General features: G+C 37.6%; 1 protein-coding gene across 1 annotated transcript in view; it reads right to left on the reverse strand.

The window, feature by feature from the left end:
* TYR (tyrosinase) overlaps positions 1–13,747 on the reverse strand; it is a gene marked incomplete at its 3' end in the record, with an annotated part of 51,752 nt that extends 38,005 nt beyond the window's left edge. Inside the window, exons 1-2 of the mRNA XM_081153841.1 lie at positions 12,723–13,747; positions 3,615–3,831 (exon numbers count right to left, since the gene is read on the reverse strand). Coding sequence (XP_081009967.1) covers positions 3,615–3,831; positions 12,723–13,541 — 1,036 coding nt within the window. The 5' untranslated portion in view covers positions 13,542–13,747. The remainder of the gene's footprint in view (positions 1–3,614; positions 3,832–12,722) is intronic.
* Between the last annotated feature and the right edge of the window lie 1,463 nt (positions 13,748–15,210).

Here is a 15,210-nt window from a genome sequence, read left to right on the forward strand (position 1 = left end):
ACATTATGCACGGCTCACATGGCCCAGAATTAAAAAGGGCAGCAGTAATGGTGAGGTTCAACCAAAACCAATCATTCAGTTCCACTTGCCTTTGTTGAGACAGCAGAGTGCAGTGTTTGCCTGTGCTCCTGCTTCTCCAGTCCTGCTCTCCTCACAGCTATGTTCTCTTGAGCACTCCTTGTAGTCCAAGTCATCCCACACCCCCACTCTATCTGGGTTTCAAGATCAAATGTGTGTCTCTGACAAGCAGAACTTACTCCCAGATCTTTGTCTCTAATATCCTTCCCCACTGAAAAGAATAAATATTTCTTGGAGATACGGCTGATTTCAGGCCTGGGTCAGTGTAGGCACAAGATGACTCTAAAATATTTTGTTATACCAAGAAGAAAGTACTAAACAAAATGATGGGAATATAAAACAGAAACATAAGAACTAGCTTGAAGGTGCGCTCACAGGTGAAATCTGGGACCATTTGAGCACCAAGATAATTATTCACCTTCAGGAATTATATACCATTGAAAAAATTGAAAGTCTTTACTCCATAAGATAGGAAGGAACGAAGGCAGGGAGGAAGGAAGGGTGGGCTCTTGCTAGCAGTAGAATCCTAAAGTGTTGGCTAATTAAGTAAAAGGAGTGCTAAAATTCGACTGTCATCATTTTGTAACCATTGATGATGGATGGTAACTGCAGGAGAAAATTGTGATGAGAAGCAGGACGTTTACATAGTCTTAAAAATTGTCTCTATGTAGTCAATTTATTAATTGGAAAGGGGAAATTGGACCACACTGGAGCAAATGATCAGATTAGAATCACCAATGTGAGATAGTTGGTCGTCATGTGCTTCCAGATGTGACGCCCTCTGAGAAAGACACAAGATCACTTGAGTAGAATTCTGGCTAAGAACACATTATCTGAATCTAACCATGAGGAAATAGACAAACTCAAACTGAGGAAGATTATATTTTTAAATGGGGGAAGGAACTGTTCTTCCCAAAATGTCAATCTCGTTAAAAAAAAAAAAAAAAAGGCTGTGGGAATATTTCAGATTAAAGAAGCCTAATGAGCATGACAACTAAATACTACCTGACCCTAGACAGGATCCTGTTATAGAGAGGAAGAGTGCTATATGGATATTATTTGGTCTGTTGAAAAAATTAGAATATAAATATTGGATTAGAATTTACTGAAGTTGATAACTATTCTGTGGTTACATAAGAGAATATTCCTGTTCTAAGGGAAAACACACTGAAATGTCCAGGGGTAAAGGATTCTATTCTCATCTATGTAACTTTTCTCAAATAGTTCAGATTGGAAGACAGGAAGAAAGCAAACAAGATAAAATGTAAACAGTAAGTGAATCTGTAATGTTTTTTGACTCTGTGTGAGTGTTTTTGTACTGTTTTTATTGGTGCAATTTTTCTGTAAGCTTAAAATTATTTCTGAATCAATGTTTAAAGAAAAGAGTAAAGAATGTGTCCCTGGTCAGGAAAAGCTCTTGTTGGATCAAATCGATGTTTTCTAACATTTTCCTACAAGTACATTGACTTCATACAACAAATATATGTAAGCTAAACAGTGAATTGGATTAAATTTGAAGTACCTTAGATATTACTTATGTATTCAGTTATCAGTACTTATTGAACACATATCATATGCCAGATAATGTGCTATACTATGCCTTTTCTCTTCTCAGGAAAGCATACTTGATATGCGTGAATGAGAATAAATTATTAGAAAAGAAGAAAAGAATGCACAAATAATTTATTAGTGATAACAAATTATTTGCAACAAACGATGTTCTCTACTCATCTCTGTGCATTAGAAACTCATATGAAAGCCCTTGGTAAAGTTGACATGGCTCAAGCCACTTTTCTTTTTTTGATTTGAGGCCCAGAGAAGTGAGGCTCCCCTACCTTATTTCTGTGACCAGCCTATGTTCCTTAATAACAACATTCATGCTTTTTCACTGATAGAAAATCTACCTGAAAAACCTGTAAATTACTCCCATTCCTTTAAGTGTGGAGCCCCTTTATGCAATGTCATTAAATCAGCATTTGTGGTCCTGTTAAACCCTGCACGGTCCATGAGGATACCCAGTCCTCCCAGATGGTGACTGTTAATGTGTATGTGTGCCTTTGTCTCAGCTTGTGACTGGCATCTGGGCACCATGCATTGCCTTCCAATATGATCTTACTGAAGGACCAGCCCTATCTCATCCACCTTCAAGAAACTTGGCACACTCTGGGTCGTCAGAGTATAATTGAAAGGACTCTTGGATTTGGGCGCTTGAAAAGTCTAGGAAGAGATTGAGCTCTGCCACTTACCAAATGAGTGATGGTAGCCAAATCACTTAATATTGCTTATCCGTTTAAACTGGAAATAATGACACCATCTTCCTCAAAGGGGGGTTGTAAGGATTAAGTGAGACAGTACTATACAAATGTTTGGCACAGTGCCTTGCGCATAGTAATTACTTGGAAAGCGTTAGTCATTCATATTACTTTAGGAACATAATCATACTTTTTATTTTAACAGCTGGCACCAGGATTCCTCTTCCGGGTGATATTCTCCCTGTTTAAATTGCTTCTGAGGGAGCATAAGGCCCAGAGTTATAGATTGGAAGGATGCACGGAAATGAAAGAGACAGGGAAACTACTCTGCATTGTTCAGCAACAGAAGTTAAAGGATAAAACAACAACCACAGGGACAAGAAAACAAAACAAAGCAAAAAATTAGGGCAAAAAAATAAGGAAAGAGAGCAAAGTTTTGTCTCCATGGTAGGGTGCCAGAGTTCCAGGAGGTGGGCCGTCTAGCTCAAATTCTGAGTTATTTGTCTTGCCACAGGTCAGTACCTGATGTCTTTGCAAACCTCCAGTTAAATCTGTGCCTTGAGCTAACTTGTTTTTTTTCTTGGTTTGTTTTGTTTGTAGGTTTGTTTCCATAATGTAAATTGAGGTGAAGGGGATGGATCTCGTGGCAGGGACAGACTTGAGCAGAGAATGAACACGTGCTGGAGGCAAGATGCAAGGAAGATGGAGAGCTCTGCAGGAGAAGTAAGTAGGCATGATGAAAGGAAATCTGTGATGAAGCAAAGAATGTTCAGGTATAATGGAATACCGACTAACCCCTGTATGTGGGTTTTATTCTTATTACAGCTAAAGGAATGGACTTGCCTCAAAGAGCCTAGTATCCAGAATATTTTAAACTAGCTAAAATACTAAAACTTAGAAAAGTATAATAGATCTATAGTCCTGTATTTATAATTCCAAAAGCCCAAAAGTTCTGAAAATGTATTATTTTGTTTAGCATCAATATTCTCTTAGTGGAAAGACCTGATTTTATTTCCCATTAAGCTGCCTTTTATTGTCTCCATTTATTGCCATAGTGGGTATAGTCATACATTTTTCTGAAGAGTTATAAATCTGTTGGACTATGGTGTGCTGCCCAGACTCTGCTAGGGTTGGTCATCGATGTATATATGCCTCATGTCCTTACTCAATTCGGAAAATTCTGAATTCTCAAACTCTTCTGCGCTTAGGGTGTTGTATAAGAGATTGTAAACATAAATTCAGAAAAAAAAGAAACTTTAGGTGAGTGAAAAAGGAGAGGATTACCTTCCAGTGTATTCCTAAAGCTGAAGTTGGCAGTTTTATCCATGGAACCGGATTCATACTGGGTCAAACTTAGGCAAAATTCCACATCAGCTGAGGAGGGGAGCCTCTGGGTCCTGGCTTTGTCATGGTTTCCAGGGTTGCGCAGTAATGGTCCCTCAGGACGCCCATCGCATAAAGCCTGACGGCTGTTGTACTCCTCTGATCTGCTACAGATGATCTGTGCAAAACACCTTGATGTTAAAGGAGTTGTGGCCACCTCTAAGTCAAATTCAAAGTCAAAGGGGAAGGTAGAGAGGTTGAAATTTCTGGTTACCATATTTTGATTTCTCATCATCAGGAGATTAATAATTGAAAGTAAGTTGTTGAAGAAAGCAGCTTTCTGAGGGTTGCAGAATAAACCACGAAAGTTAAAATCTAGAAAAGAATTGTAGTCTTGCGTCTACTTAAGAAAACATGTTAAATTCCCTCAGCCTTATCAATCAAATGGGATAATAATAACTACTTCATATAATTGTCCAATACTCATTTGATGAGGAATTGACAAACATTTGTTCATTATCTGCTGTGTGACTTCACTGGTTTTATGCCAACAAAACCAGGCCTGGCCTGGAGTTCAGGGGTGTGCCCTCTTCTCTTACCTCCTTCTGCATCTTCCCTGGCTATAACAGCCAGTTTCATGGCTTCTGTGCCATCTACATGATAAGAACTCCCTAATTCCTCTCTCTAGTCTAGAGCCACTCCTCTGAATGCTATGCCTGTATATTCATGTCTGACTTCATTTTTCAGTGTTAGCTCACATGCATCTCAAATGTAACATAAAAAACCCCAAATCTATTCCTCTCCCTACATTCCCCATCTCACCAGCCATCCTGCAGCTCAAACCAGAAGCCCATGAATTACCACGTTTAAGCCAGAAACTGGTGATTTACTGTTTGGATTTTATTCGCTTTTGTCTTTCGTGTTGATACCATCAACCAATATTGTCAATTCTACCTCCAGAGAATATCTTGAATCAACAGCTGTACTCCATTTGCTTAAAATTATGTGGTCCTACTGCTAAATTCTGACAGGCTCCTCTTTGGGCATCACATGTGCCTCTCCATCACATGCTCTTCGTTCATGTCTAAGGACGTCCGTTTTTTGTCATGTATTTGACATTCCTACCTAATCTTCAAAGGCCAAGGCAATATTTTGGAAAAAACAAACACTGTAGACTATGACTTAAAAAAGTGATTCTAAAGGGTGTGACTCTAAATATGAAGACGCTGCAGGAATCCTTTATGGAATTTTTTTGTTTATAGTTTCATTTATATATGGTGGAATAGTAAACTATGATAAAAATACTTGACTAAATAAGGCCAAAGTAGCTCTTTTAATAAGCATAAAATAAAAATTCTAAGGTTAATAATATCACATTATAATTTAATCAGCAGATTAATTTTTTTAGTGGTATGTAAATTAATTCTTCATCTTAAATTCACTGATGAAAGGGATTCAATGAAAGCAAATAGGTAGATAGATGTCAATCCTAAATCAAAACACAAGTGCGGCAGCACCCTCCCTGCTATCAGTGACTCTTCACAGCAGGCACACACTTCCGTAGGAGACCTCTGCCCACCAAGTAGGTAATATTCTTCTCTGTCAAACTTAAACTTTACTCACTGTAGTCTCCCCTGATAAAAAATCAGTATCAACTCCCTTTAGGAAATTAATCTCCATGATGACAACTTTTTTATTTTTAAAATATATCTTTATTGATTTCAGAGAGAGGAAAGGAGAGGGAAAGAGGTAGATAGAAACATCAACGATGAGAGAATCATTGATTGGCTGCCTCCTGCATGCCCCCGACTGGGGATCGAGCCCGCAACCCGGGCATGTGCCCTGACCGGGAATCGAATCTTGATCTCCTGGATCCTAGGCCGACGCACAACCACTGAGCCACGCCTGGCCAGGCCAGCTTTCTTTTTAAATGATTATTATTGTTAATTCTCAGTAAATATTTCATGAATGAGTAAACAAGTCAGGGTAAACCGCTGTATCTTCCACTACAAACGTGTTGAACACGCTTTTTCCCTAGCCCTGTTATTGGTACCATCCTTTTCCTTAGAATGTATTTACAGAAATATATCACTTTTAGCAAATATATATTGAGGCCCTACTGTGTCACAGACCATGAGGAAGACATCACTGACCATTTTTTAAAATTCACACCTTGTTGGTTTATATGATTTTTATCCCGATTTTAATGATAAGAAAACTGATTGCTTAGTGTGGAAGAGTACAACAGGCTGCAGAATCTAAAGCCCTCTGTTATAGTTAGTAATTTCATAACAGAACAAATGAATGAACTTTTCGTTAAAAATTTTTGTGGAAGTATAATGTATATACTCAAAATGTACAATTAGATGAATTTTTACAAACTTGAATTCATCCATATAACCAGGACCCAGATCAAGAAACAGAAAAATACTGAGACCCCAGAAGTCTCCCTCATGTCTCTCTTGGGTTGTTTCACTCCCGACCCCCTCTAACCAGCATCCTGATATCTTACAGCACACATTAATATTGCTGATTTTTTTTTTGTACACACAACATTTTATAAACAACAGAAAAGGTACAAGAATAATATTTTACAAGTGAAAGACTTCCTGGTGAGCTGTTTGCACCACAGTTAAAAATAATCAAAACAATTCTATCAGCCTCTTGCTCTAGTGAATTTGTAGTCTATAGGAATGTAAAAGCAAATTAAATCAACTAGAACTCAGTGAGTCATGTTCCCCAGGAATGGCTGCTACTGTGTTAAATGAGAAAACTTAGAGAAGCTTTTAATTTTTGGTCAGTAAGAAATCATTTATGAGTTGAAGCATTGTGTGGTGGAAAAGAATTGGACTCTAAAATTGAGATGGACATGAGCTTCAGTTCTGGCTCAACTACTAACTAGCAGTATATGTTATTTAGACTTGCTAAATCTCAATTTTCTCAACTGTAATGTAAAATAATAAAGAAATCTAACATGAATAGTAACAAATATGTGATTAATATATTTTACTGATAATATAATAAATAATAATATGAAATAACACAATTCTGGCTTACCAAATATCAGTTTCTAGTGTTCTTCATACTTAAACACATTCCTCAATCCTTTATTCCATGCATGATTAAGAGCTAAAGCAGTTTGGTAACTTTTCTAAGGTCATAGGATGTTTAGAGCCAGAGCTAGAAAATGAATACATATTCCTCTAATTCCAAAGCTTATATCCACTACACTTATAAGTGCCTCAGACGACTTAGGGATGTTAGAATAAAGTGAATGTAACTTTTGTATTGAATGTAATATATCAGATTCCTTTATAGTGTCGATTAACTAGACATCATGGCAGGTACAGAGAGGAGATCATTTTCATTCCTGTTTGAATATAAAACATCTTGATATTTTCAAAAGATCCTACTGCCTAAAAGACTCCTGCAGCAGACTTGGTTAAATTAGAGAGGTTTGAATGGAACTATTTTTGCTGAAATGCCAACTGCCAAGTGCCTAAGTGTTCAGATGACTGGGTGTATTAGTAACAAAGAGGAAATCTACCTCAGTTCCAGAAATAATTTGAAAAACTTAATCCCAAATCATGTCTTTATATTCAACACAGAGGGAGGGCAGGGTAGAATAAATTGTTAACACTAATGTTATGATCATGCAGATCACAGTCAGAAAGACATGGTTCCCAATATTGACTCTTTATTAACTACATGACCTTGGGCAAACTACTTAAGCTCTTTGAGTATCGAGGTTTTTCATTTGTAAATGGGCATTGTAACAACTTTCTATGAAGGATTAAATAATCTAACATGTAAAGCACTTAGTATATAGTGCCAGGTATATAGTGTTTAATAATAACAGCTCTTATAATTATTATCAAATACAAGACCATTGGGGAGGCCACCAAGTTATTTTTAACTCTGGTTCTGTAATACTGATTGAATATTCATTATTATAATAACTAACATTGATATATCATATATGTTGTAGTAGTAGTTTTGACACATGGAACTCAAAGACCATGTCAGATTTCATCAAAACACTTTACAATAATTCTTTACAATATGTTGTTATTATTATTATTTTAAATATATCTTTATTGATTTCAGAGAGAGGAAGGGAGAGGGAGAGAGAGATAGAAACATCAATGATGAGAGAGTCATTGATTAGCTACCTCCTGCACGCCCCTGACTGGGGATCGAGCCCGCAACCCGGGCATGTGCCCTGACCGGGAATCAAACCCCGATCGCCTGGATCCTAGGTCAATGCCCAACCACTGAGCCACGCCCGGCAGGGCTATTTTAATTTTAGAGATAAAGGTCTCAGAATAAATAACCTGTCTGGGGTCTTATAGCTAAGTAAGTTACAACACTCTACTGAAACTCATGTTTATATGACCAAAATATTTATATACCCTTTCCACTATATTATTCTATTTTCTATTCCATTCAGTATTTCCATTAACACAGAAAACAAGCATAAATGATAATTGTACCCCAGTTTTTTTGTTGTTGAAAAAAATCAAAGGTCAAAGATTTTAAATAACTTGTCCACTATCATCTGGTTATGGCAGCAGACTTTGGACAAAGATTTGTGCTTTTTCTATTTTAACATAGGTGATTTATAATATATAATGGGAGAAAAGCAAGTGTGCCAAGTCAAATGAAAAAGGAAAATAGAAGAAGCAGACTTATTAATGGAGAAGGTGAACCTAGACAATCCTCTTTTAAATTTAAAGAAATAGCAATGAACTACGAGTTTTTAAAAGCTCGTAGTTCTTATTACTGCATTAGAGGTTTTATCCAGAAAAAAAAAAGTAAAACATATGACATTCCACAAAATCTTTTTCATGAAGAAAAAAAGAGAAACTGTTATTTCATTGAGCTGTTGCCATGGTTACCTAAAACCCATGACTGTCTGCTAAAATGTGACCTTTTTTTTTTTTTCCACACTGTTTGCTTCCATATGATGGTCTTTGCACCTGATGAGTGAGCTCCCTGGCTACATTTCACTCATGTCTATCATGAAGGAAATGTTTTTTTCTTTTTATTTTGATCCATCGTGACAGCTACCTCTGATCTACCTTTTCTTTTTATGGCTAGCTTTTCTGCTGCTTGCATAACATTGGCTTTAATTGTGTTGAGCATAGGTATTTGTACTTTAATATTACTAAGATCCACCCCATCTCCAAAAATAATGGGCTATTTTAGTTGATGACAAACATGCTTTTACTTGAAAAGGTTTTTTCACTAAAACAAATAAATGAACAACAACAACAACAAAAGATGTGAATTCTGAATATAAGCTTTCTAAGAAAACTAATATTAAGTACCTGATTTTTTAATATATTACTTCATTTAATAGAAAAACCTACCATGAAATAGTATTAATCACTCTAAATAAACTCAGGTATGTTGCAACTTGCTTGATCTTTATTGTGTGGTCTCTCTTTTTATTTCATGCACAAACACATACACCTATAGAAGCCCAGAGAGAACTATACTAAATGCCTTCTTCCAGATTTTGAGTAAGTTGCTGCTTATAATGGCGTTGTTGTATCCTCCTTAGCCTTGGATATCTGCTATAAAGAAGTACGGTGTGTCTTAGCCGATTTTGCTCAGTGGTTAGGGTGCATGTTCTATTCCGGTCAAGGGCGCATACCTCTGTTGCAGGCTCCATCACTGGGGCACCTGAAGGAGGCAACCAATTGATTTGTGACACATTGATGCTTCCCTCTCTCTCTCCTCCACCCCTCTCTCTCTCCCTTCCACTCTCTCTGAAAAACAATGGGAAAAAATATCCTTGGGTGGGGATTAAAAACAAAAAAGAAGTACTGTGTAAGGTTCTAGAAATCCAGCCATGCAGGGTTTCATTTTTAATGTTTGTTAGCATTGGAGTTAACATTTCTATGAGTTTTAATTTTGTCCCATTCAGCATACGCTTATAAAGCCCATTTCATGATATAGCATGATCCTGGGCTGTGTGGATGTAAAAGTATATGAGAAAGGGTCTCTAACTTGGAGCAGCTGACAATCTGGTAGACAAATATAGGTTTAAAAGCAATTACATGCACTGAAGAGTTATAGGTGCTACAGTATAGATCTGTACAAAGTGTAATAATACTAGAACAAAAGGGTTAGGGTTAATTTTACTTCAGTAATGATGTGGAATATTTTTATTGCAATATGAATGAAAAGGACTACATCAGTGTATCTGTCCCAGTTGTCTGTGCAATTGATTTTTAAGGGAGTCAAAGTGACTGCAACTCAGATTTTACATCCATCAATTAGTGGCTTATTCAGTCCTTTCTGAGTCTAACTAGGAACATGGTTGACTTGAAATAGCATTGGAGTCAGAGGCACTGGGCTTTAGCTCTCACCTCTGTGACCTTGGACAAATCACCCTGCCTTTTGGGCTTATTTTCCTTTATAAAATGTGGGCACTATACTAGATACTATTGAAGGGTCAAGTAAAAAATAACTGAAATCAAGGGGAAAAAATGGAGACTCTGTATTAAGGGGGCTATCAGTCTAGCTGATTTGAAGGTTAATTAGTATGAAGGCTTTGTGATTTCATCTCACTCAAACTAGGCCAGCTCTTGATTTGAGTGTTCAATTCTGGCAAAAGCATTTAACCCAGCGGCATGTTTATTACAGAACCTGAGTTTGTAAAATGGAAGAGACACCAAAACAACCTCATGTTAATTAAATCAGCGATTCTCAGTGCTGGCTGCACATTCCAATCACATGAGAAGGTTTTGAAATGCAGATACCTAGACTTCACAGTGGACCAACTGACTATGATTTTCTGGTAGAAGTTAGATGGGTGGAGCCCATGCAGTTTTATTTTATTTTATTTATTTTATTTTATTTTATTATTTTATTTTATTTATTTATTTATTTTATATTTTATATTTTATTTTATTTTATTTTATTTTTTATTTTAAGCTCCCTAAATGATTTAGATGCTGAGAACTACTGAATTAAATCAATATAAACAAATGAACTTAATTTTTAAAGGATTGTGTGAAGGAATGGAAAGATCCAACTAGAGTTGGTTTCTGCTGTCACTTCACACAGTGACACCACTCACAGTAGATGAATACAAATGTCCATTCACTTCACCTTCCTTATTTAAACCATCATTTGCTTGGTTTTCTTCAGTGGTCTTTATCCATCCTACTTTCTAATTTCATTTTTAACAGCAGTTTAAATATAGAACTGTCTTGAACCTAATGTTATAATAATTTAGTCCACTACTTACCTATTAAACCCAATAATTTTTATATAGAAATAAAACTGGCCACAATAATAAAGGGCAAAAAAGGGAAGAAATTTCCATTCAATAATTAGTAAATGATTTGAAAATAATTACAAATATAATTCTGGGTATCACCAGGTAGCATATATCTCGTAATTAAATATTAATTAGTATCTGTCTATTAAGCTTCAGTGTAGATGTTATAACTTTTGCTAATTTAGTTAATCCTCCAGACCTTCTGGGTCAAGTGAAGCTGTGTAGTTACAGAGAACATTATAAATGCCTGAAAATCCCGTATGCAAGCTTAGCAGTATTTTATGCAGTAACAGAGATGGTGAGAGCTAGATGAGAGTTTTGTACTTTATAGATTAAGGCAGGAGGTCTGAAGGCTTATTGGAATAGATTTTTTTCCCCAAACACCTTTTTTTCCCAGCCTTTCCTGCACAAATGCATTCATTAATCTTGGAAAATAGCTGACATTAGTGACACCAGATATTATACAGTGACCATTTTTTCAATGAGCTTCAATAGGCTCCATTTGGAAAGTGTGTGAACTTAGTTTGTGGTGGGGGCGTGGGGGGGCAGATGGGAAGCCATCCACATTTCAAAAATGCATAGTACAAAGTACAAATATAAGATTCTTCCCATCTTATTTAAATATTGGGCTCAGTTCCATAAAGCGCTGTTAGACAAAACAGCTATAATAGAAATGTTTGGAATACAAACAGAAATATTCCTTCTACCTTAGGGTTTCAAATGATAAATAATTAGAAGCATATTTCTTCGGTTACCTTTTGCCCCTAATTCAGAGTAAAAAATTCAAAATAGGAGAAATAGAAATTAAATTTCAAAATAGCAATCCTTTATCTTGTACTTCTAAAATATGCACGCTTTGGGGGGGGGGGCGGAGCTAATTTCTTCTGCAGCCTATTGAAAAAAGTAAAACATAATGGGCCAGATCCTTTGGCTAAAGACACTGTAGCAGTCATGTCCTTGGAAATAGTATAGGGTGGTCATGAAGCCAAGCTATTGGAGAATAAATCTTGTCTCTGCTACTAACTAGCTCTGTGATTTTGTACAAGTTACCTAATATCTTTATACTTCAGTTTTTTGATATTTAAGACTGGGGAAATTCAGTGAAACTATTAAATTAGTTAATGTGCAAAAACACTTGGAACAGGTTCTCACACATGCTCAAGGCTCAATAAATATTAGCTATTTTCATTATTTATCTGTTTGAGCCTCAGGGTTCTCATATATTTTTTAAAAAGAAGATTTAATCTAAAGAATATTCCCTCAATTTTCCTGATGATGATAATCATCAGAGGCATTTAGTAAATAATGCTTCCTCAGGACTCTCCACTAAAGATTCTAATCAATGGGTCTGGGATAAGGCCAGGATTTGTACTTTTAATATGTGCTCTGTATGGATTTCATTGTGAAGAAAATTTCAGAAACACCGATGCAGATCATTTATTTAATTATCTAAATATTCATCTATCCATTCTTTCAAATACTTAATAAGCCCTTACCATTTGCCAGGCACCATCCTAGGTGCTGGGGGATAGGGTACTCTATTTATTAGACCTTAGGAACTAGTAGAAGATATCAGACGAATAAGTGCACAAATATCTATGAAACAATTGTGAAGAGTGCTCTAAAGGAAAAATACAAGGAATGCCGAGAGCTCTTAATAAGATACCTTTTCTATTCTTGGCAGAAGAGAGGAGGGGGGTTTGTGCAGACCTGCCTGAAGACATGCTTACTGAGGTCCCTTTATGCTCTGACATTGTATGTGCAGCTCACCTTACCTGCCAAGAGGAGAAGAAGGACGCTGGGCTGAGAAGGTTAGGGTTTGCTGGGCTGTGCCCGCCCATGTAGTCATCCGTGCAGATGTCGCAGTTTTCAGCATCTCTCCAGTCCCAGTATGGGATGGTGAAGTTCTCATCTCCTGTCAGTTCCTGGATGTCTCGTTCCCACAGCAACAAGAAGAGTCTGTGCCAGGGCAGGAAACCTGGGGCTTCATGAGCAAAGTCAATGTCTCTCCAGATTTCAGACCCCCCAAGCAGTGTGTCCCTCGACACATAATAGTGCATCCAGACAAAGTGGTCGTAAATGCTGATGTCACTAAACATGGGTGTTGACCCATTATTCATTTGGCCATAGGTGCCTGTGGGGATGACGTAGTCTGGGCTGGTAGTACGCTTTGCTAAATTGAGGTAGGCAAGAAATTTATTCTTCTCTGGAACACTCAAATCGAAGATGTTTCTTCTCACCAAAAGTCGCCTCTCTGTGCAATTTGGTCCCCAAAAGCCAAACTTGCAGTTTCCACAGTTGAATCCCATGAAGTTACCAGAGCACTGGCAGGTCCTGTTATAAAAGACAGAGGGCCAAGACTCCCGGTCATCCACCCCTGTGAAGGGGAATTGGGGCCCAAGTGGTGCATTGGACAGAGCAATGTCCTGACAGGAACCCCTGCCTGAGAGCTGGCCACAGGGACTCCCGTCGCCCCTCCATGGTGGGCAGCATTCCTTCTCCATCAGGTTCTTGGAGGACACACAGCCTCGAGGGAAATGGCCATGGGAGGTCTGGAAACTCCACAGCAGGCAGTACAACACAGCAGGGAGCATTCTTCCTCTAGTCCTCACAAGGTCTGTTTGAGCTGCGTAATTGAGCCACACACTTCTCTTCCAGCTACCCCTACAGTGACTGTCACATGTTTTGGCTAAGTCCTATATAATACCACTCCCACCTCCAGCCTCAAACACTCTCAGTCTTCATCTTAAGCTTTCATCTTCTGAAATCCACATGACTGACTCTTCTTTGGAGTTGGCATGTATCCTGCAAGTGGGATAGGCCTGTGTTAAAAGTGAGAAACAGTATTCAATGTTCACAGTTTCTTAGGGTTAGAATAATCATAAGTAATATTAATAATAAGAATGTCTGATCTCTGTAAACCCAGTTAATTGACTATGAATTTAATGATGATTTGAATTTGAAAGTGACAAGTAGTGTCAGTAACAGAGTTTCTCTTATTAAGAAAGCTCAGGAAATCTTAGGCATTATGGGTGTAAGGTAGATGTTTCTCAGAGACCATAAATAGGCCACAACATTTGCAGAAGTCATCTTTGAAAGAAAAAAAAAGGACTCTTCTCAGAGCCTAAAGATTATTTTTATATCTTATTATACTGCAGCTTACTTATTTTCTATAAAGTATCAGAAGAAAAAAAATCTTGCTGCTGCTCCCCCTGATTATCTTGATGCATTTGGCTGCTTGCTAGCTCTCTAAGCACTCACTTTCTAATTATTCCTAAGGATAGGTCACTTTGATAGGTAAGTGATCTGCCTTGTTTGGGGAATTTCTACTAGTTAACATTCCAAAGGGAACTCTTTTTAGTTTTAATGTTGTAACCATTGCAAAGGTTTCAGTTTAGTGAGTGAATGAAGAAGGATTATTATATTCATCCTACAAATATTTATTGATCATATAAATTCTCCCAGGAATTCTTTCTCTGGGTGTATAGTGAGCTAGATAAGTTAGAATGCATGAATAAAAACGTGATTTTACCACTCACACTAGTTTTCAGATGAGCAGTATAGATAATAAGTACATGAGACTTTTAATGGAGGGACATCTTATGAACTGAGGATCCTTGAAAGAATTGCATGTTTTTTTATAATAGTGTTCAATATTATTTAGAGAGTGCCTTGAATAAAACCTTAACTGCTGGGGATAAGGTAGAAAGACACATGAGAATGAAGACACTACTTCAGGCAGGAGAAACTGTAGAGGTGGGAGCTGTGTTTCATGGGCAGAGTCAGAGCATCCAGGGCAGATAGGCTCCCCATGGAGGGGCTTAAAAACGAAGTAGTTTGAACTAAGGTGAGCTGAAGAATTAGGGGATGCGAGTAGTCAAATCATATTTGCCTCTCTGAGCCTTCCTTCCTTATCCTGCTCCATACCCAGAGCTGGGCAGTCCCAGGAACATAAAGAACAAGTGAGAAAAGCGAAAGCTCTGCAGAAGCAGCAGGGTCCGGGCTCTCCGGTGCTGGGATCTAGAAAGGTCAGCACTATCCTGGTGACCTTGGAATGTCAGCCTGGTCTGCTCTCTTCCCTTTCTGCTGGCGTTGTCTCATGAAAAAACATCAAGGCTCCTCCATGCAACTCTGGAGACTGAAAGCAGCCTTTCTAGTTGGAAAGAGTAGTGTGTGGGTGAAGAGGAAGAGAAGTTTCCATGGAAATGCTGCCTCTGGCTGGGATCAGGAAGTCATCACATGATCTCCACAAGGAGGCTTAAT

This window comes from Miniopterus schreibersii (genome assembly GCF_964146895.1).
Source record: "Miniopterus schreibersii genome assembly, chromosome: 12".
NCBI classification, from domain to species: domain Eukaryota; kingdom Metazoa; phylum Chordata; class Mammalia; order Chiroptera; family Miniopteridae; genus Miniopterus; species Miniopterus schreibersii.